Source organism: Carcharodon carcharias, chromosome 32 (assembly GCF_017639515.1).
Source record: "Carcharodon carcharias isolate sCarCar2 chromosome 32, sCarCar2.pri, whole genome shotgun sequence".
NCBI classification, from domain to species: Eukaryota; Metazoa; Chordata; class Chondrichthyes; order Lamniformes; family Lamnidae; genus Carcharodon; species Carcharodon carcharias.
The window spans coordinates 5,392,485-5,418,101 of record NC_054498.1 but is presented as its reverse complement, the minus strand read 5'-3'; the positions used below and the strand labels follow the sequence as shown (position 1 = coordinate 5,418,101).

Below are 25,617 nucleotides of genomic sequence, written 5' to 3'. Positions count from 1 at the left end.
CCGAACCATTCCTTCTCTATTTCACTCAGCTTCTCCCTTCAACCTAGCGTGTCCCACACTCCAGGCAAAGGCCCTAAGTCTAGGCCTCAGTGACAGGGCAAAAAGACACAAGTTCACTCCCCAACTGAGCACTGGTTTCATAACAGTAATGGAAAATGTGTCGCTTTATCTCACAAACTATTTCAACTGACACATCAACAGAGAGAGAGAGGGGGGCATAAGAGGGGGGCAGTGGCAGAGGACAGCCGGGGAGTTGGGGGGGAAATGGTGAGAGGGGGAAGGGGGTAAGAGAACTCCAAACCATCAGCCCAATTCTTTCCTCCTTTAACCACACCTGCACCCTCACCAGCTCCAAGGGAGCTCTTGTTTCTTGCTGGGGTACACTCCAGTAGGCTACCTCAGCCCTCTGGAATCTTCCAAGTGCCAGTGCTCCATTGGGGAGGGGGAGAGAGAGAGAGAGAGAGAGAGAGAGAGAGAGAGAGATGGCCATTTGGCTCTAAGCAAGCATCACAACGGAGCCCAATCCTGACCTCACCTCTAATACACATTTTCCAATGGGAGTCACAGGGCCACAGAAGGGAGGACCTAGCTGATTTAACCAACCCCCCTCTCCTGCCCTCGCCCCAGGACAGTGAAACCCCAAGTGCAGTCAGCTAGTTCAGCCCAGACAGGAGTCAAACCTGAGATCTCTCGCTGCAAGGATTAAGCAGCACATCTGATGGTGCTTTTAACCAATCTGCCACTGAGAGAAAACACTCTTTTAAACTTATAGGTCTACACTCCCCAGTACATAAAACACAGACAAACAGATCACATACAAAGAAGCGGGTTTAAAAATGATTAAATACTTTGTTTGATGTTGCCCTCTTCTCCAGCAAGATACGGATTCTGCTACAGGTCACTTTATTGTCCTTCAACCCTTGGCCCAAGCCCCGGTTATCATCCTGCATGAGACGGCGATCCAGAATAACCTCCAATTGACCTGGCAATGAAAGGGGAAGAAATCCATTCAATCTTTAGCAGAAGTCAATGAAATAACTGTGTTTCGTGAGGTTTGCGTAGTTTTTTTTTTGTTATTTTTCCTTTCCCCTCAGGGAAGCAGGGGCTTACTGGAAATCTCCTGAGGATGCTGGGCTTTAGCTCCAACAGTGGGGGTCACTCTCCACTAACACCCTCAGTGGTTATCATTGATGCACAAGCCTCGTCAGCAGGTCTCGGCAAGCACGGGGGACTTCCTGAGACCAACCCTGGCCTTACTCAATACTCACTCATATGTGCACTCCCAGGACCGAGTGACTGGACAGCAGGAAGGCTGGGGCATTTTACAACTCTCCATTTCCCAATGTCACTGCTGCTCATGGCCCTGGCCGAGGACAGCCAACTCAATGTGGAAAGCAGATGAAATCTGCCGCTTCCCTGGTCAGTATAGAGAAGGTACGCGCTCGTTAAATATAGCAAATGAGAGGTAACTATAACTGGACACCTCCCCTCCCTGTCCAAGACTTACAGCAAAAAAACTCCCAACTTAAAACATGTAGCTGGCTGGTTGCTGTCTAGACTGTAAGACTGCAGGATACCAATCATCCCCAAACCCCTACATTATTACAGAGCAACATCAGAGGGAATGAGGAGAACAGAAAGACCCGAGAGTGTCCTCTGGCAATGCTTGGGCTGTTCCCACTCCGAGGGCAGCGCAAAAAGCCCAGAGCTCGCATTCTTCTCATTGTCATGGCGTTAGGGGAAGAACCATTACTGCAGGAGGTTCCATCAGCTAATTATCAATTAGGATCCAGACAGGTCTCTTACCACTGTGAATGCTCGACACACCCAGAGATTGTGCAGCATGTAATGTCAGGCGGTAATGATCATCCTGAATGTAGGACATGGTCGACATTGGGTAGAAGTTAGCCTGAAGTGGCAGTTTCTGAAAATATTTTCTAGGTTGAATCTACGGAAAAGAATGAAAATGGTACAGAACACGAATCCATACTGCTGCACAAAGATTTCCTCATTTAGAAAATACAGCACATTTTGTAGGATCAAATATGCTCTTAACGTCATGTGAACTGACTTCAGGCACGTCCCGCCTCCCCACCACTCCATCATTGATATTACTTCGGTCCCAATATTTTTTCCCTCAAAATTCAAGTGGCCTCTATTTCCAATGTGCAGTCAGGGTTTACCCAACAGAGTTAGTCCATCAGGTCAGCAACGTGGTCAATGGCTGGTGTCCATGGGACTGAATCAACAATATTAAACATGTATAGATACTCTGTAATATATTAGATTCTTGCATCTGTCTGTCCTTTCCATTATAAATAACACCAACCATATTTATACTGAAAACTGTCTATGTAAACTTGTCACTGCATTTACACTCTCTCTAATCAGTGTGCTGTACGCCACCACTGTCAGGAGGGTGTAATTACAGGACAAAAAGGTTTACATCACCAATTTCCATTACAAATGTGGACTTAGGAAGAAAACTGAACAAACTTAATAAAGGGACTGATTACATCTGTCGACTCTCTAGCAAATTATCTCCCACCCTCGAACACCACTTTACCCAAATGCCATATCTGAGGAAGGATATACTTGCCTTGGAGGCAGTACAACCAAGGTTCACTAGATTGGTTCCTGGGATGAAAGGGTGGTTTAATGACAGGTTGAGTAAACTGGGCCTATGCTGTTTTGAGTTTAAAAGAATGAGGGGCGATTTCACTGAATGTACAAGATTCTGAAGGGGCTTGACAGGGTAGAGAGAGAGATTGTTTCCCCTGCCTGAGGAATATAGAATATGGCAGCACAGCCTCAGGGTAAAGGGTCAATTATTTAGGACTAAGAGGAGAAATTTGTTAATTCAGGATTGCAAATCTTAGGAATTCTCTGCTCCAGAGGATTGCGGACGCTCCATCATTGACTAAGATAGACAAATTTTTGATTTCTCAGGAAATCAAGGGATATGGGAAGCAGCCAGGAAAGCAGAGTTGAAGCTGAAGATCAGCCATGATCATAGTAATGGTGGAGTGGACTTGAGGAACCATATGGTTTACTCTTGCTCCCATTTCTTATGCTCTTGTTGATCTTGACCTGACGAGAGATCCATTAGAAAGTGAATTCACTTATATTTATGGAATACCACAAAGCAATGTCTTAATGAATTATGCGTGAGGAGTCATGTAAGCACGCCATGGCCCCAAACAGCAATAAAATGAGTAAATAGTTAATCTGTTTTTAGTATTATTAGTTAATTGCTGGTCAGGGTGGCAGAAGGCCTTCCTGCTCTTCTTGAAATAATGTAACAGGATTGTTAACCTCCGAAACAGGCAAGCGGGGCCTCAGTTTAATGCATCCTCTGAAGGTCACTGCACTGGAGCATCAGCTTAGAGTCAAGTTCAAGGCTGGAGTCTTTTCCTTTTGAACATTACCCTCTCTTTTTGTCTCCTCCCACCCACCAGACTGAACTTCTCAGGGGGGTGGAAGGAACCTACAATCCTCTGAAGTAAATTTAGACGGAGTTACCTGAAACCCATTCAAATCGGTGAAGAATGTGTCTCCGCTTTCAATATCAGTGGACAGCCTCATCGCCAACTCCCGGTTAATCTGGTTGTGAATGTCAACAACAATGGAAACATCCAACGAAAGCCCCTCAACTCCTGTCAGCATAAGAGCGCGCAGAGGCAGATTATCACAGAGTCACTTTTAACAGAACATATTAGGAGCTATTCACTGGGATCATTCTCTTATCTTTGGCTCTATTCCAATGCCAGTTGCCATCAGTTAACTCTGCACAGATCTGAGGCAGGACCCACTGGTCTGGCTGACTCAGTGCCGGATCATTTACCGGTCAAGGGAGGGAGGATGGAAGTTAGCGAGACCACTTGCAAACCAGCAATGCCTTTTCTTAAATCAGGCTATTTGACTCAGCTATCCGCCCAAGTTCACTTTCAGTGGTCAGCATTTCTAAAGAATCAGAAACACATTACTCAAAGCAACAAATCAAACTGGTCCTATTCTGGGGTAGATTGAAAGTCTTTACCTATTACACATGCACAACACTGGTAGTGGATCTTCAAAGCAAAATGAATTGCTTGCCATGACAGCATCCAAGAACTGCATTGGCTTTATACATGAGCCTTCATTTGTGCTCTACAATGTTCACTCTTCGCAATTCCCAACTCCTGATCAGGATGCTGAGAGGGAGGAGTGTGTAGGTCGGGGAATTTGCGAGGCAGAGATAAAGCTAATCCAGCAACAATAGGCAGCAATGGCAATAAAACCGCCCCCTCTTGCACCTCGTCACTATTCAGTGCCCCTTGCAGAAAGGGCTGTGTAGATGTCGAAGTGTGACAGTTCAAGCTAAGCGGTGATGAGCACACCAATGTTGAGTATTATACTAACAAACCCAAGTAGTGAAACAAATTTTAAGGGATCTGACAATTGAAAAATGATCATAAATGTTGCCAAATTGAATTTAAAACCCATCAAGCTCATTTCATTCTTCAGGCAAGGGAATTTGCTGCCCTTACTGGGATGATCTGTACAAGATTTCAAACGTACTCTGACATAGCTGAGCAAACTACTAAGTTGTCAGTCCAAATAAGGACAAGCAATAAACGCTGAATTGCCAACATCATACACACCAAAAAAGTGCCTAGCATACACATGTATAAAATATCACACAGCTAGACATCTTCAGGAGCGATGGGGTTAAATCATAGCGACGTGGTTGGGGGGGGGGGGGGGGGGGGAGAGAGAGAAAAATAAAAGTAAACAGATACAGCATGCAAAGGCCAGATTAAGTATGCATCAACTTACTGGAAGGTCAAGCAGTAATGTCATGGTATTATCGCAAATAAATGCTATAATATTGACCAATAAGATCCAAGGATACTGATTACAATGTCAGGCAGTTTATCGCTTGTTGATTGCCAAGCCTTTGGGACAGAATGTTTCAGTTGCTGGAATAGCTTCACCTCTGCCTCCCAAATCCCCAGCCCCTACTCATTCTTTCCCACAACAAGAGAACTACTCACCTCCCTCAATCTACCTTTTCTCTGACAAACTACGGGTTTTTAAAAGATCAAGGTTGACATTGCCTCGCCAGTTTCTTGATTTATCTTTACATATTTATTTATATTTGCTATGAGAGTGCAGTTCAACGGCAGCCCTTGATAACAGGATCCAAGCCGGTTGGTGAAGCTGAAACCAAGATAAAGAACTTTTCTTTGAGAGAATTTATTGACATTTTCAGTCTCATAGTTTTCCTCTCACTCAACCCACTAGTGTCCCAGCTACCCCCTATTTATATGTGCTCAGACAATTAATACCCATTGCCTGTTTCTCTTAGCCTTAGTGTAATTGACATGACATAAACCTTAACAAGGTAATTGACATGACATTAACACCCCTCTCACCTGTTGCTGTGCATACAAAGCCTAGTCCAGGACGCAAGCACATAATCTAGGCAGACACTTAAACCCTATACAGCCGGAGACTGTCATTCAGATGAGACGTTAAGGCTCAGTTTGTGAGTTAGATGCAGATGTCACGGCACTACTGAAAGAGCAAAAAATTCTCCTAGTGCTCGAGCCAACATTTCTCCCTCAACCAGTATCACAAAACATACCAACTGGCCATTTATCTTATCAGCTATTTGTGGAACTTTGCTGAGTGCAAATTGGCATCGATGCTTCCCTACAAAGTAACAGTGACTATAATGTGGCGGCTGGATAATGCACTCTCTCCAAAAGATGGCACCTCTGAAAGTACAGCACTCCCTCATTACTGAACTGGAATGCCAGTCTGGATTTTGTGCTCAGGTTCCTGGAGAAATGTTCAAACTCACAATCTTCTGAATTAGGAAAAAATGCTATCCACTGAAACTCAAATTTACAAGCAGAGGGTGCACAACAGTCAAGCTGACTGCGCTCAGTGCAATAATCTCACGGATCATCAGCACCACCCAACTCCCCAAGTGCTTTACACCCTATGAATTACTTTTGAAGTGCAGCCACTGTTGTTTTGTGGATGCAACTGCAACTCTATTAATACTTTAATTATCAAAGTGTAGAACTCAGCAAGAATCTCAGCACATAGCCATACATCAAATAGAAAAAGGTGAACCTGCTACTGATTATATGACAATGAGCGCATAGCTCCAGCTGTAAACTCTCAGCTATGTTCTAAGTCCACCATCGCTAACTTTGCTGTCCTCGAATGCAGCTGCTTTAAATAGTGAACCACAAATCTTTCCATTGTCCACAACAGATCTCTGCACGCAGCTACTATTGCTCCTACTCTATCTTACTGTGAGTTTCTCCCACTTCCCACACAGCTCTATCAGTGTAGAGGCCAACCCCACCGACCCTACACTTGAGGCATTCTCTTCCTAAATCACTTTGCCTCAGTACCACTCCCCTCTCCTCCAGAATCTCATGTACAGTGCAGTCGGTCATTTGCTTAGCATCTACTGCTCCTCCTCCAAGCACACCCCAGGGAAATTAGTGCTATTAAGGGTAAAGAAAGCTACTGTTACCTGGCAAATTGTAGAGGCGAACTATCTGGTGGAAGTGTTGATAGAAGCTAACAACTTCAGAGAACAATGGACCTTTGGTAACACGAGTGATCGCAGCCTGTTTGGAAATGTAGGCCTGAAAAAAGATAAAACATGTGCAGTCACTTAATAAAACAAATTAGACCAGATGTGCACCACGTTACAATACGCTTTGCATTATTCTCCATCTCTATAAAGTATTGTTCAGGCTCGGGATTAGCATAGGGCTGTTACTTCCCCCTTCCCCGTACAAAATGGAAAGAAACATTCATACTTTCCTTCCCACCGGATTCTTTCATTCACAAAAAGGTTCTCTTTGTTGGGGTACATTTCCAATAGCTTTCTCATTAACCAAGCACAGCACTTGACAGCAAGTGAGACAGGCTATTCAACTGAGGGGCAACCCAGCTGGTGCACACTTTTCATTGGTACAGTAGAGGGCAATAAGACCCCTGGTCTCTAACTCAGGCTGCTGTTGAGGCCATTGAGTTCACGGTATATAGAGTGCGGGAAGCTTGGTGGTTAATGTGCCTCAGAAGCCCATTAAATGCTGCTTAGAAATGACAAAACCACAAGTGATTCAGCAAAGCACATATGCTTTGTGCTTCAATTTTCCAGTTTTTAAACAATATTAGGGAAAGAACACAATTTTTCTTTTCCACAATTCTAGAACCACCCCAGGGATCCATTAAGTAATCAGCTTTCTGCTCAGCAAACATAACATTTCTGTAATCGTTCATTCACTGGCACTTTTGCACTTAATAAAAACATGCTTCCTGCAATGAAGGCAGCATTCTGCTTTGAGCAGTGTTGTCTAGACATCAGCACAGGGGATCCCCTGGAGTCTGTCAACATGTAAGAGGTATCCCAACAAGTGCACAAGCCCCTACGCCCCCACCCCACCCACAGAACAGTTTGAAAGCTGCTGTTATAAAGCTCCATACTTTAGCGTCACCGTCAGGTAGGAAGAGATACGCCCCACTCTTATCCTTAAACGGTCGTGTCCCGTACCACACAAACTCCATCCGCACCTTCTGCTTCTGCTGGTCGTCTTTCCGCTTGATGCTCTGAAAAGTAAACAGGAAGCAAATAAACCAATGTTTATCTTCTACCTAAACGTGCACAGAGTTCTAAAAGTGAAATTACAAATTATATAAAGGTTTAAACTTACTCCCACTCCAGATCCTGCAACTTGAAACTGTGTAAAACTGTCATTTCCTATTTTTCAGCCAAGCTTTGTAACACAAGCTTTTCCACGCACAACAAATATAATTTTTGGATGCAGAAAATAATAATAAAGCTTGCAGCACAGGTTGCCAGAGTTCCTCAATCCAGACAAAAGCGACCAAATTTAAAGAGTTTAGTAACTCTCCACAAATATGTCTGCATACAAGGAGGGCATGTGTACAACCGGGTGGATTGTTCCTGGGTAACTTGTGTCACGGTGATATTCAGCATTCCTACCTCCATTAATCCTGTCACTCCATTAAACCACACTTGCATGTGCTGATTCTCGATGAAGAAATCATCAGTCAAGGATTCCAGGATCTTTACGCTAAATGGCTCCTTCTTACTCACAGCTACATCTCTATTGCGCAGATAGATGACCACGTTGGACTTCACCGACGCACGGTAGTTAAATGATTCAGTTAGCTGGAACACAGCAAGTCCCAGTGCAGAGAGTCGAGCAACAAAGGAGATCTGCAGTGAGAGAGAGAACAGATATCATAACAGATACTGTTCAGAGAGAAAAAAAATGTCATATTGAATAAAGGGGCACATTCATCATCCTTGTGTGAACTGAGTTTACACTAAATAGTGTAGATAACCAGTGGTGTCACTAAATTATTTATTGTATTGGTACCAATAAGTCATGTTCAATGAGTGGGAAGAGAAATAAAGGAATATACTTAAGGCATAGACTAACAATGGCTTCAGAACTAATCTCACCATTGACAGGCTCAAAGAGTGAGCTTGCATTTTTATAATGTATTGTGTCCTCAGTACATCCCAAAATGCTCCACAGTCAAGTAATTGCTTTTGCTTCATAATGTTGGCAATTAACACACAGCAAGGCTCCACAAACACTAGAAATATCTGTGCTTCTACGTCCAAGAGAACACAGTATTCTCACACCGACTATTACCCTTTACTGAAATTTCTGCATCAACACAGAATTGTAATTAAATTCATGCAGCTCAGCATTCTCTTCAGTACCTGGTATATGTCGGTTACCATATCTGTTGGTGATTTCCACACAGCACTGATCTGCGTGGGCTGACTGCTTCCATCAGTTAACGTAACCCTGACCTGGGGTGAGGTAGCGAGAACAGAAATCACACAGGGACGCTCTTGATCAATGGGGTTAAACACAACCACGTATCTGGGAAAATAACATGGAAGGTGCTTCAAAAGCTCAAGTTTTATATACAAAATACAAGTTCACACTGGTTTAATTACTATAGAAATTGTTGTACCTGGGAAGAGACTCCAGCTTTATCACCACTTTCTCTGGTAATGCATCATGATTTTGCCGTTTGTCATCCTGAAATTAAAATTGAGACATTATAATTCATAAAGTTCAAAAGAGATTCACTCGGCTGATTCCTGGGATGAAGGGGTTGACTTATCAAGAACGGCTAAATAGGTTAGGCCTTTATGCATTAGAGTTTAGAAGAATATGAGGGGTGATCTTATTGAAATGTACAAGATTCTGAGGGAGCTTGACAGGGTAGATGTTGAGAAGGTGTTTCCACTAGTGGGGGAATCTCGAACCAGGGGACATAGTTACAGGATAAGGGGTCACTTATTTAAAACTGAGATACAAAGGAATTTCTTCTCTCAGAATGCAGTGAATGTCTGGAATTCTCTACCCTAGAGAGTCATGGAGGCTAGATCACTGAAAATAATTAAGTAGATAGACTTTTGAAATATCGGGAGTCGAGGGCTACGAGAAGCTGGCACAAAAGAGTTGAGGCCTGGGTCGGATCAGCCGTGATCTTGTTGAATGGCAGGGCAGGCTTGAGGGGCCAAGTGGTCTACTCCTGCTCCTATTTCTTATGTTTCTGAGTAAGGCTAACAAAATCACTAGTTATAACTTAAAAGTAGAGCTATTGAGCTTATATACTGTGACAGACTCCAGGTCAGATTTCATGAATATGTGCCTCTCCCTCCTGTCTGCACACTATTGCAGACCCAGACTCTAGGCCAACAGCCTCTGAATGGAAGCCTATTTAAGGTGCACAAGGGAGCTGTGTCCTTTTGAAGAGTGGGATGCTGTAAAGCGTTACCAAGTTTCAAACTTATTTGGACGAATTTGCATTTTATTTCTGAATCCAACACTGATTTCTGGGATTCAGCCTGGGAATGGATAAGATAATGGCTAAAGGATAGATTGTCTCTGCTCAGTTCTGCCCTTAGAAATAGCTCATTATAGTTTTGGTTTTAATAGGGATAATAATGTATTTAATAAATATCAAAAGTTAATTTACCATCTGCAAGAAAAGTGACGACTGGTCATATTTGTAGTTGTTCTTGTCCTGGAGTACTAAGTAGTGAGCTGCATTAATTATCACTCGTTTCAAGTTCATAAGGGAGTGAAAAAGTCTGAAAGGAGATAAAGAGTCTCGTGTTTAAACGGCACCCATCACAGCTCCTGAAACTTCCATGTTTATACAATGTCCCAGCATATCCCCTCCCCACTCCCAAAGCCTTGTGTTTATACAGCTTCTCATCACGTCTCTCCAGGAGCCTCATGTTTAGATAAGGAGCATGAACTGTACATAAAACCCACTGGGTTTGCTTGGCAGTGCTAAACTGCTGAAATAAGGTTTCAGTGGTCTCCATAAACCAGGCCAACTATCACACAGCAACATTTATATGAAAATAAATACCAAAAGCAAAGCAGCAGAGTTTGCTCCTCAGCCAGGGAATGGGTGTGGGGTTCTATGAAAGTAAAGTGAGCTGGGTGCATTCATCTCCAACTCTGCTCTCCATTCATCTTATACTTAAGGGTCCCCAAGCTTCAGTTTTTGCAAACCTGCCCCTGTTCATAGCAGGCCAACAGTAACTCTATTTGTAAGGATTTCTTGGTAGTTAGGTTTAAAGCACAGCGATACCCTAACCCAAATAAAGATAATCAGCTGACATTATACTAATTGGGATCTTACTTCAGTCCTTAGAAGCTCATAGCAACACATACCGGATCCCATAGTCAATGACCACCACTTCTTTTGAGGTGCCAGTGATGGCATCGTGGTGCTGGAACAAGCCTATGTTCCGGCGAGCTTCTGTAAGCGAACTATAGTCAGAAGTCGGGTATTTACTGATTGCACCGGAGCGTCGGGCGTGATTCAGGGCCAGGCTGTAGAGGATCTCAGCTGCTCTGCAATAAAATGACAGGGTTTTTACAGAATTCCAGCAAAGGTTATTTAATAAAAATACCAGTGCACACTAGTTGATCTCAGAATTTTACAGAAGGACATCATTCAGTTCACTGTACTTGTACTAGCTCTCAGGGCTGAATCCCAATGCCTTATCCTGCCCCCCCGTTTTGCTCTCTGATATCTTTGTAAAATATTTAAAAGTTACTGCTTTAAAAGTTACTCTACGTCTACCATTCTAACAGTCCTCCGCCGAAAAAAAATTCTAACTTCTTTCATTCTTTTGGTGATCTAAAATTGCAGCTCTCTGATTAGCCAAACAATAGGAAGAGATTTTTCCTGATTTAACTAATTGAAAGTCCTCACAACTCTGAACATCTCTATCAAACCTTTTCCTAGCCTTCACTGCTCCACCGAAAGCAGCCCAAATTTCTCTGGCCCTTCCTCATAACTAAAACCCCTCTCCCCTGGTATATATCTCTTGCACCCTTTCTATGGGCTTGGCATTATTCCTAAATGAGAGCGCCCAAACTCCTATGCCATTGTTCATTTAACAATAAAATGTCCTGACTCTCCCTCCTTCACTAACTTTCTATTATTCCACACTTATCCATTTATGTCCTCTTGTTTCTTATTTTGCCTTTTATTGATAACTCTCATTCTTAAGACTCGTTTATACTTGTATTATTTTTCTCAAGACCACATAAGACTTAATACTGTAGAAAACCTAGAGGAGTATAGAAAGCACAGGGGTGAAGTAAAAATGGAATTTAGGAAAGCAAAGAGAGGAACGAAAAAATATTGGCAGGTAAAAATCAAAGAAAATCCTCAATGTTTCACCAGTACATTAAGAGCAAGAGAATAACTAAGGTTAAGGTAGGGCTTATCAGAGATGCACATGGTAACTTGTGGGTTCGGAACATAGGAACAGGAGAAGGCTATTCAGCCCATCAAGCCTGCTCCACCATTCAATACAATCATGATTGATCACTTCAATGCCTTTTATCCACCCAACCCCATAACCCTTTATGTTATTGTTGATCAGAAATCTATCAATGTCTACCTTAAACATACTCAATAACTTGAGCTTCCACGGCCCTCTGGGGTAGACAATTCCAGAGATTCACAGCCCTCTGAGTAAAGAAGTTTCTCCTCATCTCAGTCCTAAGTGACTTCCCCCTTATTTTGAAATTGTGTCCCCTGGTTCTAGACTCCCCAACCAGGGGAAACATCTTACCTGTATCTACCCTGTCTATTCCTTTAAGTATTTTGCAGGTTTCAATGAGACTTGATGCAGAAGATGTGGGCAGGGCTCTCAATGAGCACTTTGTCTCTGTCTTCACTAAGGAGGGACGATGCAGACATTCTAGTTAAAGAGGAGTGTGAAATATTAGATACAATAAGCATAAAGAGAAAGGATGTACTGGAGGGACTGGCATCCTTGAAGGTGGATAAATCACCAGGGCTGGATGGATTGTATCCCCGGCTGAAAAAAGCCAGGGAGGAAATAGCAGATGCTCTGAGGATTATTCCCCAATCCTCATTAGATACAGGCGAGGTCCCAGAGGATTGGAGGTCTGCGAACATTGTACCAATATTTTAAAAGGATGCAAGGGATAGGTCAGAAAATTATAGGCCGGTCAGTCTGACTTCGGCGTTAGGCAAATTATTGGAAACAATTCTGAGACACAGGAGAAACTGTCATTTAGAAAGGCACAGATTGATCAGGGATAGTCATCATGGTTTTGTTAGGGGAAGATCATGTCTTACTAATAGTAGAATTTTTGAGGAAGTAACAAGGAGGATTGGTGAGGGTAGTGCAGTGGATGTTGTCTACATCTACAGGTTGGATCTAACATTGGCTCAGTGACAGGAAACAAAGGGCCAATGGATGTTTTTGCAAATGGAAAACGGTTTCCAGTAGTGTTCCACAGGGCTCAGTGTAGGGACCCTTGCTGTTTGTTGAATATATTAATGATTTAGACTTAAATATGGGAGGCATGATTGGGAAACTTGCAGATGATACAAAAACTAGCCGTGTAGTTGATAGTGAAGAGGATAACTGTGGACTCCAGAATGATATCAATGGTTTGGCTAAGTGGGCAGAGAAGTGGCAAATGAAATTCAATCCAGAAAAATGTGAGGGAATGCTCTGTTTGCCCTTCCCAAATGCAAGGGGATACTCAATAAATGGGAAGTTATTGAGAGGTGTTGAGGAAGTGAGAGGCCATGGAGTGTATGTCCATAGGTCCCTGAAGGTGACAGGCCAGATGGTTGAGGTGGTCAAGAAAGCAAATGGAGCGCTTTCATTTATTGGGCAAGGTATTGAATACAAAAGCAGGGATGCTTTATAGAGGAACTGTATAAAATGCTACTTAGGCCACAACTGGAATTTTGTGTACAGTTCTGGTCACCACATTACAGGAAGGAATTGCTCTCGAGAGAGTACAGAGCAGACTTACAAGAATGCTGTCAGGGCTTGAAAATTGCAGCTACGAGGAAAGATTGGATAGGCTAGGGTTGTTTTCCTTAGAACAGAGGCGGCTAAGGGTTGTTTTCCTTAGAATAGAGGCAGCTGAGGGTTGTTTTCCTTAGAATAGAGGCAGCTAAGGGTTGTTTTCCTTAGAATAGAGGCAGCTAAGGGTTGTTTTCCTTAGAACAGAGGCGGCTAAGGGTTGTTTTCCTTAGAACAGAGGCGGCTAAGGGTTGACCCAATTGAGGTGTATAAAATTATGAGGGGCCTATATAGGGTCGACAGGAAAGACTTGTTTCCCCTAGCTGAGCGGTCAATTACCAGGGGGCAAAGATTTTAGGTGATTGGTAGAAGGATTAGAGGGGACATGAGGAAAAACTTTTTCACTCAGAGGGTGGTGGGCATCTGGAATTCACTGCTTACGATGGTGGTTGAGGCCGAAATGCTCAACTCATTTATAAGGTACCTGGATCTGCATCTGCAGTGCTATAACCTGCAAGGCTACAGACCAGGTGCTGGAAAATGGGGTTAAAACAAGTGGCTAGTTTCTTTTTTCTCTTTTCGGCCGGTGCAGGCACGATGGGTTGGCTGAATGGCCTCTTTCTGCGCCATAACTTTTCTACGTCCTTATTTTTTTACACTAAGATATAATGTGAAGACTCCTGCTTACAAACACGGCCCCTGCTTAAATGAACTGGAGGCTCCTTACCTGAGATGTGATTCCAGCACTCTGTCTAGATTCTTATAGAAAGGCCTGGAGGTAAAATATCCACTCCAATAATGATCCTCACGGTCAGCGTAGGTGAAGAAGTCCCCACTGAGGGCTGGGTAGGATGGAGGCTTGCTACCAGGGCTGACACCGTACTTCTTATAGACAGCATCAAAGTACTCAGATAGTGTCCCAAACTGCACCTGAAAAACAAATGGACATTCAGAACATATCTAGGAGATAAACCTAGACACTTCCTTCCCTCTTCAGCTTTTCCTCAATATTTTTCTCACACTTCCCAAGGCACTTACTTCCTACTGGGGTGCTTTGTCCACGGTTACCCTCCAGCACCTTTCCCAGCAAACATTATATATGTGGGAGTCATGAAGCGGGTATATTCAAATTTAGAAGAAATCACAGCTGAGCCTAACTGGTCCGTGGACTTCCAAGTTTCTCCCCAAAAAGCTGCAAAGTGAAAATCCCAGCATTTTTCCTTGCCTAGTCCAGAGGACACTGCAATGAACTGTTTCCTCATTTGCTGCCCTGGTCAGCCAGCTTAGCCCATAATGCAGATCAAAGCAGAGGCCTTCCTGGTGTGTACAGCTCAGAGGCTTTGCTACTGAACTACTGGAATCTAGACAGCCAGATTTTTCCACTCGAGACACAGCACTTACTGACTTACTTGCACGTGAAGCTCTGGGTGAGAGTTCATGTAGTCAAAAAGTTTTGCATAATTCTGGAACTGCTGGTCCCATTCCAGAGCATTGTCATAACGAAAATCATCTCCTACAGGAATCAGAACCACTTTGCTCTTATACAGCTTGGACTTTTTCCTGTATTGATCCAAGAGTAAATTTGCCCTGAGAAGAGAGAGAGAAAAATCTGTAGCAAGAGAGAACCAAACAGACGTGGACGAAAGGCGTGGAACAAACCTAGTATCTCATCAGCAGCAAACAAATTAGAGTGTATCAATCGACTGAGTTTTTCCTCATAGATAAGGAAACTAGTTACTACAGTATGAGGCCATTCAACCCAACCAGTCCTTTACCCTCCTAGTGGGTAATTACAGCTCTAATCACATTTACTCACCTTGTTCCTATATCCTGACAACCTATCTTTTGACGCTCAACCAATATATTCTTTAACTGGCAGTTTTTTCTCCAGTCACTAATTCTAGGTGAATTTCACAGCCTCACAACTCTCTGTAAGGAAGTTACCCTCGCTCATATATAAAAACAAAAAAACTGCGGATGCTGGAAATCCAAAACAAAAACAGAATTACCTGGAAAAACTCAGCAGGTCTGGCAGCATCAGCAGAGAAGAAAAGAGTTGACGTTTCGAGTCCTCATGACCCTTCGACAGAACTTGAGTTCGAGTCCAAGAAAGAGTTGAAATATAAGCTGGTTTAAGGTGTGGGGGGGGGGGGGGGGGGGCGGAGAGAGAGAGAGAGAAGTGGAGGGGGTTGGTGTGGTTGTAGGGACAAACAAGCAGTGATAGAAGCAGATCATCAAAAGATGTCAACAACAATAGAACAAAAGAACACATAGGTGTTAAAGTTGGTGATATTATCTAAACGAATGTGCTAATTCAGAATGGATGGTAGAGCACTCAAGGTTATCTCTAGTGGGGGTGGGGAGAGCATAAAAGATTTTAAAATATTTAAAAATAATGGAAATAGGTGGGAAAAGAAAAATCTATATAATTTATTGGAAAAAAAAGGAAGGGGGAAACAGAAAGGGGGTGGGGATGGGGGAGGGAGCTCAAGACCTAAAGTTGTTGAATTCAATATTCAGTCCGGAAGGCTGTAAAAGTGCCTAGTCGGAAGATGAGGTGTTGTTCCTCCAGTTTGCGTTGGGCTTCACTGGAACAATGCAGCAAGCCAAGGACAGACATGTGGGCAAGAGAGCAGGTGGAGTGTTAAAATGGCAAGCGACAGGGAGGTTTGGGTCATTCTTGCGGACAGACCGCAGGTGTTCTGCAAAGCGGTTGCCCAGTTTACGTTTGGTCTCTCCAATGTAGAGGAGACCACATTGGGAGCAACGAATGCAGTAGAATAAGTTGGGGGAAATGCAAGTGAAATGCTGCTTCACTTGAAAGGAGTGTTTCTCCTCCCTCCCAGAAACATGATAGGGTCCCCCTTGTCCTCACTTATCACCCCACCAGCCTCCGCATTCAAAGGATCATCCTCCGCCATTTCCGCCAACTCCAGCATGATGCCACCACCAAACACATCTTCCCTTCACCCCCCTATCGGCATTCCGTAGGGATCGCTCCCGCCGGGACACCCTGGTCCACTCCTCCATAACCCCCTACTCCTCAACCCCCTCCTATGGCACCACCCCATGCCCACGCAAAAGATGCAACACCTGCCCCTTCACTTCCTCTCTCCTCACCGTCCAAGGGCCCAAACACTCCTTTCAAGTGAAGCAGCATTTCACTTGCATTTCCCCCAACTTAGTCTACTGCATTCGTTGCTCCCAATGTGGTCTCCTCTACATTGGAGAGACCAAACGTAAACTGAGCGACCGCTTTGCAGAACACCTGTGGTCTGTCCGCAAGAATGACCCAAACCTCTCTGTCACTTGCCATTTTAACACTCCACCCTGCTCTCTTGCCCACATGTCGGTCCTTGGCTTGCTGCATTGTTCCAGTGAAACCCAACGCAAACTGGAGGAACAACACCTCATCTTCCGACTAGGCACTTTACAGCCTTCTGGACTGAATATTGAATTCAACAACTTTAGGTCTTGAGCTCCCTCCCCCATCCCCACCCCCTTTCTGTTTCCCCCTTCCTTTTTTTTCCAATAAATTATATAGATTTTTCTTTTCCCACCTATTTCCATTATTTTTAAATATTTTAAAATCTTTTATGCTCTCCCCACCCCCACTAAAGCTATACCTTGAGTGCCCTACCATCCATTCTTAATTAGCACATTCGTTTAGATAATATCACCAACTTTAACACCTATGTGTTCTTTTGTTCTATTGTTGTTGACATCTTTTGATGATCTGCTTCTATCACCGCTTGTTTGTCCCTACAACCACACCAACCCCCTCCACTTCTCTCTCTCTCTCTCCGCCCCCCCACACACACCTTAAACCAGCTTATATTTCAACTCTTTCTTGGACTCGAACTCAAGTTCTGTCGAAGGGTCATGAGGACTCGAAACGTCAACTCTTTTCTTCTCCGCCGACGCTGCCAGACCTGCTGAGTTTTTCCAGGTAATTCTGTTTTCGTTTTACCCTCGCTCATATCTTGCATTTAATCTTTTACCAATGCCCCCTTGTCCTAGAACCTTCACCTACCGGAAACACTTTGCTTCTATCTACCCTGTCCTAAATTATTGAAACACTTCTATTATATTGCCCCCACAACATGCATTGTTCTCAAGCTATAATTTTGCAAAACTTCCATTTTTTTCTTATATATCCTTATATTAAGATACCAGGTTGCGCCTTAGTGAATCTGAGCTATAGCCTCTCTAAAGCCTCAACTTCCTATGGTGTGGAGCCCAGTGCTGCATACTTGAAGACATTTGAATTTGACTCCCTACTTACAGCCATGGGACTTGTACATCTAGAATATCACCAGCAAAACAAAAATAGGAAAATACAAAAACACATCTTCCAGTGAATCAATGGAGCTTAGGACAGGCAGGTCCCAGAATCGACTGATCTGTGCAGCATTAGCTGATCTGAACCAGGAAAGCAGAATCCGACAATTGGCCTCAATGACTCTGGGTGGAGTTAAAGGGAGAGAAAAAAAAACAATCAAGCAGAGTTTCCACTTCAGGTTGTTGGCAAGTGTGAAAACTGACCAAGACTGAACAAGAGAGATACGACAAAGCAGACTATTCCACTGAACTAAGCTCACCCATCAATAGTTTGCAATTCCATCACAACATCCGACCGGCTCTTTTAATTACTGCAGGGATTTTTTCCTCCAGTGCTACCCCTTCTTTCCTCCAAGATGTCTGTCCCACATGTGAAGAACTTTCTAATGCAGTGCAGTAACAACCAACATCTTAGGAGATTCAGCACCAAAACACACGGAGGGTTTCAAACATTCTAAAAGAACCCAGTCCTCTCATGATGAAGATTGCGCAACACAAATACAAGAAGCATCCCAACCATCTAAACTCATCCAACCATAACCCAACTTAAAACTGACAGATTAGTGCTCACAGACATGAATGACTAGCAGGTACAGCTCAGGTAAGGGTAAGAAACACAAATACCAGTAAAAGGCTGACTACTGCCGATCTAATTTAAGTGTATCCCTCAAACGGACAAAATTAAAGCCTGATCCTATGAATGGTGAGAGAGAAATCAATAGAAGCCCATGTGACTAATACCTACCTCTCTGCCACATTGACACTGGTTATTGGTTTAGGCGGGACTTTCCATGGACAGCTGATGCGGCCCCCAGGGAGGCGCCTGAAGTCAAACTGGCAGCAGATTTTAGGGTCAGGCCCACAAGTATGAGGGACATCATAACTGTAGAAAGGCATTAGGTGACAGAAGATATCTGTGCTCGAGTCAGTATCTAGAACAAGGCGTAGGGAGCAAAGCAAAATGCTTATTTTAGTCAGAAATCAATAGAGATCTGTTAAGGAATCACATTAACAATTATCTGGATTGTTCTCACTTCCACTGGTTGTGCACCATGTAGGAAATGTCTGGATCAGCTCAGCAGGTGGAAGAGAGATAGCTCCTTTTTCAGCAGCTATGGACCAAGTGTGTGCTTATTTCATGTTTTCAGCATTCACATGACTTCCTTATAAGCTGCTCTCACCTACCCCAGGTCTGTCTCCACATGAATTCCAGATTTTTAGTAGCTGCAAAGTGTTTTTTGATGGAGTAATGCACTCGCTGGATCAGCATGCTGGTTAGGTTGGCTCGTTTCAGCAAATAGGACATGGTTGAGCTGTGTCCAAAGGGATCAATTGCCCAGCCCGATTTTGGAATCACTCCTGTAAATGTAAGAAGTAGGAACATACAATAGGGTGAACATCACATCGAAAGAAATAAAACCCAAGCAGAGAGTAAAAGGACGCTGCATTGCATGTTCCAGGAGTGCACAAAGATACAAAATCACTAACACTCCTAAATATATTCAGAGTTTAAAAACACAAGTCTGACTTCAGTCTACAGTAATGGAAGTTTGGGGTTTCAAATGTACTTTAGAAATTCATTATCTGCTTCACTCCACCCCACCAACAAACATGCTCTCCTCCTCTGTTGCAGATGCCGAATGTGGTGCCTCATGTACCCTCTACCATCCACACCTCCTTTATGAGCTTATAAATGCAATTTGACTGTGCAGCATCAGTAGCTCCTCTCAAGGAACCAGTGGTGATTTCCAGGTCTTTAACTACCATCCCGCAAAACCGGTTCCAGTCCAGCCTGATCTGCAAAGTTCTCACATGAATGGACTGTAACCATAGGTTCATTACTCAAAGGTGCGCCTGAATTGGTAATCTGACTTGAAACACCAAAAGGCAACTAGTGTAGTAAATGGTAAAACTTACATAAAACCATCAAATTTGTGGCAATGTCCAGGGAGCTTTACTCTGTATCTAACCCCGTGCTGTACCTGTCCTGGGAGTGTTTGATGGGGACAGTGTAGAGGGAGCTTTACTCTGTATCTAACCCCGTGCTGTACCTGTCCTGGGAGTGTTTGATGGGGACAGTGTAGAGGGAGCTTTACTCTGTATCTAACCCCGTGCTGTACCTGTCCTGGGAGTGTTTGATGGGATAGAGTAGGACAGTGTAGAGAGAACTTTACTGTCTGTATGGGCAATACTTGATCATATAAAGTTTAATGTTGACAATGGGAAAACATTTCATTTCAGAATACTCCATATCTTCATGAGCAAAATTTCCAGCAAAGAAAAAAATCCTCAAATCCCTAAAGCATCAACTTCAAGGCTAGTCAGCCTGGACTCTTACCAATATTTTTCTCCATCCACTGATGTCCTTCGATTAGCTGGTCAATCATTGCAAAATAGTGCGAGCTGGCTTCATCTGTCATTACCCAGCCTCCTGTCACAAACTCCAACTGACCATTAGCTGCCAGCCTGGTGACCAAACCAAACAACACACATTCAGCTCAATGTCAACCGCTCAGACACTGCACCCGTTAAACTTAAGCTATAACTGAAGAGCTGCCCAATACAAGTGAGTTAATGGACACCTACAGTGAAGCTCGTTGCCAAGATTAAAGACCATCAACATCTCATTTTGCTTTAGCAAGGTGAAAAAACTGATAATGCTTCTGAATTCTGATGACAAATGGTCCCAGCGCCCAAAGGAAAGGGAGATGGGGAAAAATGGAAAAATATCTGACCAGCCTCCAACAACCTCTGCTGGAACAGGCACCCAGACAAGAATGCTGATTTGTCATGCTCCTATAGATCAGTAGCCTGCTGGCACTCCATCTTGGCTTGATGATTGTCTATTTGGGTACAGTATAGGAGGGGGAACTTGGGCCTGTGGAATCCCTTCTGGCATGTGTCAGTGCCTTACTTAAGTGAAGCCTCATAGCATACCTGCGGATAGCAGCTCTTTTCTGAGTGTCAATGTTGTCCCACCATTTGGAGAAGAAGGAGATCTCTGCCCAGATAAAGCGACGCTTTGGGTCCTCCTGCAGTTTCAGCAGCATGTTATTCAAAATATGCTGTGTCTGGTCCTGGTAATATTTGTCAAATGTCTTTATCCAGCCTAGACAGAAACAAGGGTTACAACCTTCAGGGTCTTAATACTTGACACCATTTCACATCTCTCTGAAACAATCATGAGTATTTTACATGCAAGGGATTTCCAGGAGTGCAGTCAATGTTGCTACAATAGATGCACATAGCAGCCAACCTGCATGGAGAAAGATCCCACAAACTGCAGCTAGATGAATGGTCAGTTACTATCGTGTTGGTTGAGGGAGCAATGACAGCCCAGACACCAGAATTGGCAGCTTAATCCCCCTCATTAACGGTGTCATGAGATATCTGACATCCATCAGAACCAACAGAAGAGGTGGTGAGGATCTCAGTTTAAGTTTTCAGCTGAAAGATGAGCATTGCAGCACTCCCTCATACTGCACTGGGCTGTCTGCAGAGATTGTACTGATGTCCTGGGAGGGGCTCAAACCCATGACCTCTGACTCAAAAGGGAGTTAAAAGAAAACAGGTCTCCCGAACAACTAGGCACTGTGAATGTAGTGAGTCTAGGCTGGTGCTGAATGTGAATATAGTGAGTCTAGGCTGGTGCTGAATGTGAATATAGTAAGTCTAGGCTGGTGCTGAATGTGAATATAGTGAGTCTAGGCTGGTGCTGAATGTGAATATAGTGAGTCTAAGCTGGTGTTGCTAGCAGCTCAACAAGACTGACAAAACACCAAGAGGAAAATCAATATTAAAAACAGCCACGGCTACACAGGCTAGCTGACTGCAAAATTTACAATCTCCTCATTAAACTTGGTCACAAACCAAACTTGCAGGGATCATGACTTGAAATGAGAATAATTAACCGATTACTCTAGCATGTTTTTATGAAGCCACCAGATATGTTACATACCTATGAAAATGCATAAAATGCAAAGCCACAGTGAGTTCTTCATAAAATCAATGCTGGGGAACTCCTGAAACCCATTTTCCCTCCTATACTATACATCCCCAAATAAAGCTCCCAGTATTCCTCTCACCTGGATCGTTGTGGGAGTGGGGAACCACATACACCTGTAACGGGTCACTGTCCCACTCATGCTCATCGTATGTGATCTCAAAACCTTGCTTCCAAGCGCCACCGTCCACGTTATCAAACTTCAAGAGTGAATAAACATCCAGCATCTGTCAGAGCAAAACAGTAGGAATTTACCAAGGAGTTCAAAGGAAACATGGGTGGACGAGCTTGGACTGCCCAAATTTGTTAACAGTGACCAGTCCACTACAGAATTCATCATTCATTCTAGCCTCAAGCCACACATTCCAGCAGGATCTGGTTACTGAGTACATTAATCCCAATTACCAACACTGATTACATGTCTTCAGAACACTGCAAGGTTGACTTTGATTACTTTGATAATTCTGAATGCATATTTTAAACTTGCACTGAAAGATAATAATTCCAAATAAAAGCAGCACCCAGAAGGCAGCACTAATTACAGTTTAAAATCAAAATGTTGAGCAGTTTTGAAGTTTCTGCTTCCCAAAGGACAAGTTTATGATACACTGGGTTATTAGTCTTATCTTGAGCTTGTCTTTAATGAATAAATCACATGTTCAAGAAAATGCTGAAAATTAAAACAGTTGATCATCAGAATCAGAAAAGACAGGTGCAGAACCTTGCCAGGACTGGTTACATGCTGAAGGACATCTTGTGAACTCGTAGCATTGACTGTTTTTATTTCAGATGGTCAGCATTTATTGATTTTTAAAAAAATTTTAAATATCTAATGCCACAGACAAGACACAAACAACTTGGTTCAGTAAATGTACACATGCTGCATGATGCAGAAATTTCAAACAGAGACACCCAGACTTCACAAAACCAGTGTCTACATGAAATGCAGAACTGATCCCAAGATCCAGGAGCACAGGGATTACATCACTTGAATCAGGTGATCTGATGACAAACAAGTAACAAATTGTGTTCCTTCGAAATGCATGGCTATCACGGTCACTTTCTTCTGCATCAGAGAGCAAGTTATTTGGATGATTTACTGTAAATGATGATACAGGAGTATAATGTATTCACATTAACACAAAATAGAAATGGATCAGGAAAACTTTTATTCATCCATGCAGAAGAAATAACAAATGCAGTTATGGTATTTCCTTCTGTAAATAGTTCTGTTGTTGGGGAGTGGGTTCTGGCAGGGCCATTTTTATTGCAGGTGTGAGGTAGTAGTGGTGGTGGGCTCCTTGGTCTTCTGCATGCCTTGTGGTCATAATGTTGCCACACTGGCAACAAAGAACAAATTTCCAGATATTGATGCAGTGATGATAAATGAATGGTGATGTACAAATCAGTATGGTGCTGGACTTTGAGTGGAGGATAGAGGTGATGTTCCCATGACATTGCCATTCAGTGTTAGAGCTCTGAAGAGAGATAGTTGCTTTATTGATCCCATGCTCTTTGTCTCCTTGCCCACCTGCAGACCCATTCCATATGTTGATCATTACTGTAAGGGATGGTAGAATTAAATTTGCCTTTGGCTGATTAAACCTGTGCCCCATTAATTTGTATTTGCATTTAGAATTTACTTTTCCTGTATGGTATTACCTTAGTCACTAATGCTTCCTCTAAGCAGTACAGTGCGGCACAGCAATCCAGAACTTACCGTGTATAGTACAAGCAGGTCGCTCACAACAAATGGTTCCCTTTAAGATGCAATCAAGCACGGCTGAAAAGCAATTTAAAGGGTCGAGCAGTACAACAAACACTCAGAGGAAAGAGAAATTAGAGGGAACATTGGCAGTCACCTCTCATTCATCCCCTTCAAAGACAGAAAAATCCCACATTCCACCAGCAATCCACTCCCTTACCCCAATACTTCAGTATTAAGAGTCAGTCTTGCTCTCCGCTGCACCAAATCTGAAGTTGGAATATTATGTCCCAAATAACACTGCTGTAATTTGAGAACATTTTACCTGGGGCACTAGACACTGGAAGAATAGTCCAAACTATAAAAGCTGAAAGGCAGGAAACGCAAGTTAGCTTTTGGTGTGGAAGGTTATCTTCCTTGCGGTTTTGGGAGGCAATGGATGCTCTTTCATAGCCTTCAAAATAAGAACTTGCACTTACACATAATTTTTCACATCCTCAATGCACTTTTCAATCAATGGACTACTTTTGAATTTTAGTCACTTACGTAAATAAACATGACAGTCAGGGACCCCATAAACAGCATTAATAATCTGTTTCGGCAGCGTTGGTCAAAGGATGCATGCTGGCCAGGAGAACAGAACCCCCTACTCAAGGATCTTTTATGCACAACTGATGAAGTAGACAGGGTCTCAGATTAATAACTCATTCAGAAGAGAGAACCTCAGTCAGTGCAGCACTCCCTCAATACTGCACTGAAATGTCAGCCTGGATTGTGTCCAAATCCTGGAGTGGGGCTTGAGCCCATGACCTTCCTTACATTGCTACCAACTGCACCAAGCTGGCATTTAAGGCTCCCACCCAAAACATTACCAACAATCTGCTTCCTTGCCATATTTACAACTTCACAAACACCATTTCATGCAGCACAATGGAAGAATGGCTGGTTGCCAGGGGAATGGAGGTGTCTGAACCAGATAACTGCACTGCAGCATTAGTCAGGCCCTTCAGGAGAGGCCCAAAGGGAGAGGGGGTGGGAATGAGGTGGAGTGAAGAGAATAAGAGATTATGAAACCTGGATAAAATATTGCAGTCACATTGAATGCTGTCAGTTTTAAATTAAGACGATTCTCTCCCCCTTCGTAATCAGAATCTTATCTTGTCAAAAAGGCTTTAGATAAAAGATGGTGCCATTGATCCATGCAGATTAGCAGGCACAGCCTAGCGGATCACTGTTTCATCAGGTTTCCCTACCTGTAGGTCTGTTTTTTGCCCTTTATTCCCAAGGGCAAACTGGCAATCCTGAGGCGACACAGAGAGAAATGTCTGGTGATTGTCCGTGGGTAAAGCCCAAGAACCATTTCCCTGGTAAGCGAGCAGGCCTGGGAGGCCACCTGCATTCTCCGTCAGCTCCAGCACAGAGTCCTTGATGTGGCTGATTATCTGGTGATTTTCTTCCAAAAGCTGCTCCAGCTGCTCAATGCGATTCTGCAGCACCGAGATTTGACTCTGCATAGGAAAAACAAAAAGGGGGAAGAAAAGAAACGTTACACTGTTAAGGATTCGACTCCAGTTTTGCCCTCCTAATTTGCTGCCATTCAGAATGGCCAAAAGTAAAATCTATCGGACAACTACCCAAAATGACTCCTAAAATAATAATTGATAACTCAGGTACTGGTCTGATAGCTGTGCCTGGGCAAAACAATGCAAAGCCCATGGATCCAAGCTGTACTGCTTGTGGCACGTCATTCTCTGGGTGGAAATGCAGAACTCTATGCAAGCATCAGGTCCAACACTTCATTTAAAGAGAAGACAAGATAGTCAGTTTCAAAGCATTTTACCCTCATGTAAGCTTTACTTAATGCGGGGTGCTATGGCCTGGCACCTGAAATTTACAAGCATTTCCCAATCTGCAGTTTACTCCACAGGAGGCAACAATTAAACGCTGAATGACCTGAGACCCACTTAACACCAATTAGACTCTGCAGCATTAAAGGCACACAAGTCTACCTCAGCAGATTAGGCCATAAATTACATTATACAATACTTATGTCCTTAGAATCATCCAAGCCAACCCCCCCAACCACCCCCTCCAATCCAGCTCCCTAAAAAAGGATACAATGCAGATTCTGCATTGTTTAGTTTTTTTAAAAATTAAAAGTAATGATTCTTGGCC

The 25,617-nt window shown here is 43.3% G+C and overlaps 1 protein-coding gene across 2 annotated transcripts in view; it reads right to left on the bottom strand.

Annotated features, from left to right (window-relative positions):
• Positions 1–25,617, bottom strand: part of man2a2 (mannosidase, alpha, class 2A, member 2) — a 36,978-nt gene that overhangs the window by 6,997 nt on the left and 4,364 nt on the right. For both annotated transcript variants that reach the window (XM_041178517.1, XM_041178518.1), the window contains exons 2-19: positions 24,696–24,950; positions 21,820–21,964; positions 20,672–20,843; positions 20,073–20,200; positions 18,920–19,093; positions 18,480–18,666; positions 14,803–14,980; positions 14,121–14,323; positions 10,758–10,940; positions 10,048–10,162; positions 9,034–9,101; positions 8,774–8,939; positions 8,021–8,257; positions 7,501–7,623; positions 6,539–6,653; positions 3,523–3,656; positions 1,807–1,948; positions 849–982 (exon numbers count right to left, since the gene is read on the bottom strand). In XM_041178517.1, the coding sequence (XP_041034451.1) occupies positions 849–982; positions 1,807–1,948; positions 3,523–3,656; positions 6,539–6,653; positions 7,501–7,623; positions 8,021–8,257; positions 8,774–8,939; positions 9,034–9,101; positions 10,048–10,162; positions 10,758–10,940; positions 14,121–14,323; positions 14,803–14,980; positions 18,480–18,666; positions 18,920–19,093; positions 20,073–20,200; positions 20,672–20,843; positions 21,820–21,964; positions 24,696–24,950 (2,859 nt within the window). The remainder of the gene's footprint in view (positions 1–848; positions 983–1,806; positions 1,949–3,522; positions 3,657–6,538; positions 6,654–7,500; positions 7,624–8,020; positions 8,258–8,773; positions 8,940–9,033; positions 9,102–10,047; positions 10,163–10,757; positions 10,941–14,120; positions 14,324–14,802; positions 14,981–18,479; positions 18,667–18,919; positions 19,094–20,072; positions 20,201–20,671; positions 20,844–21,819; positions 21,965–24,695; positions 24,951–25,617) is intronic.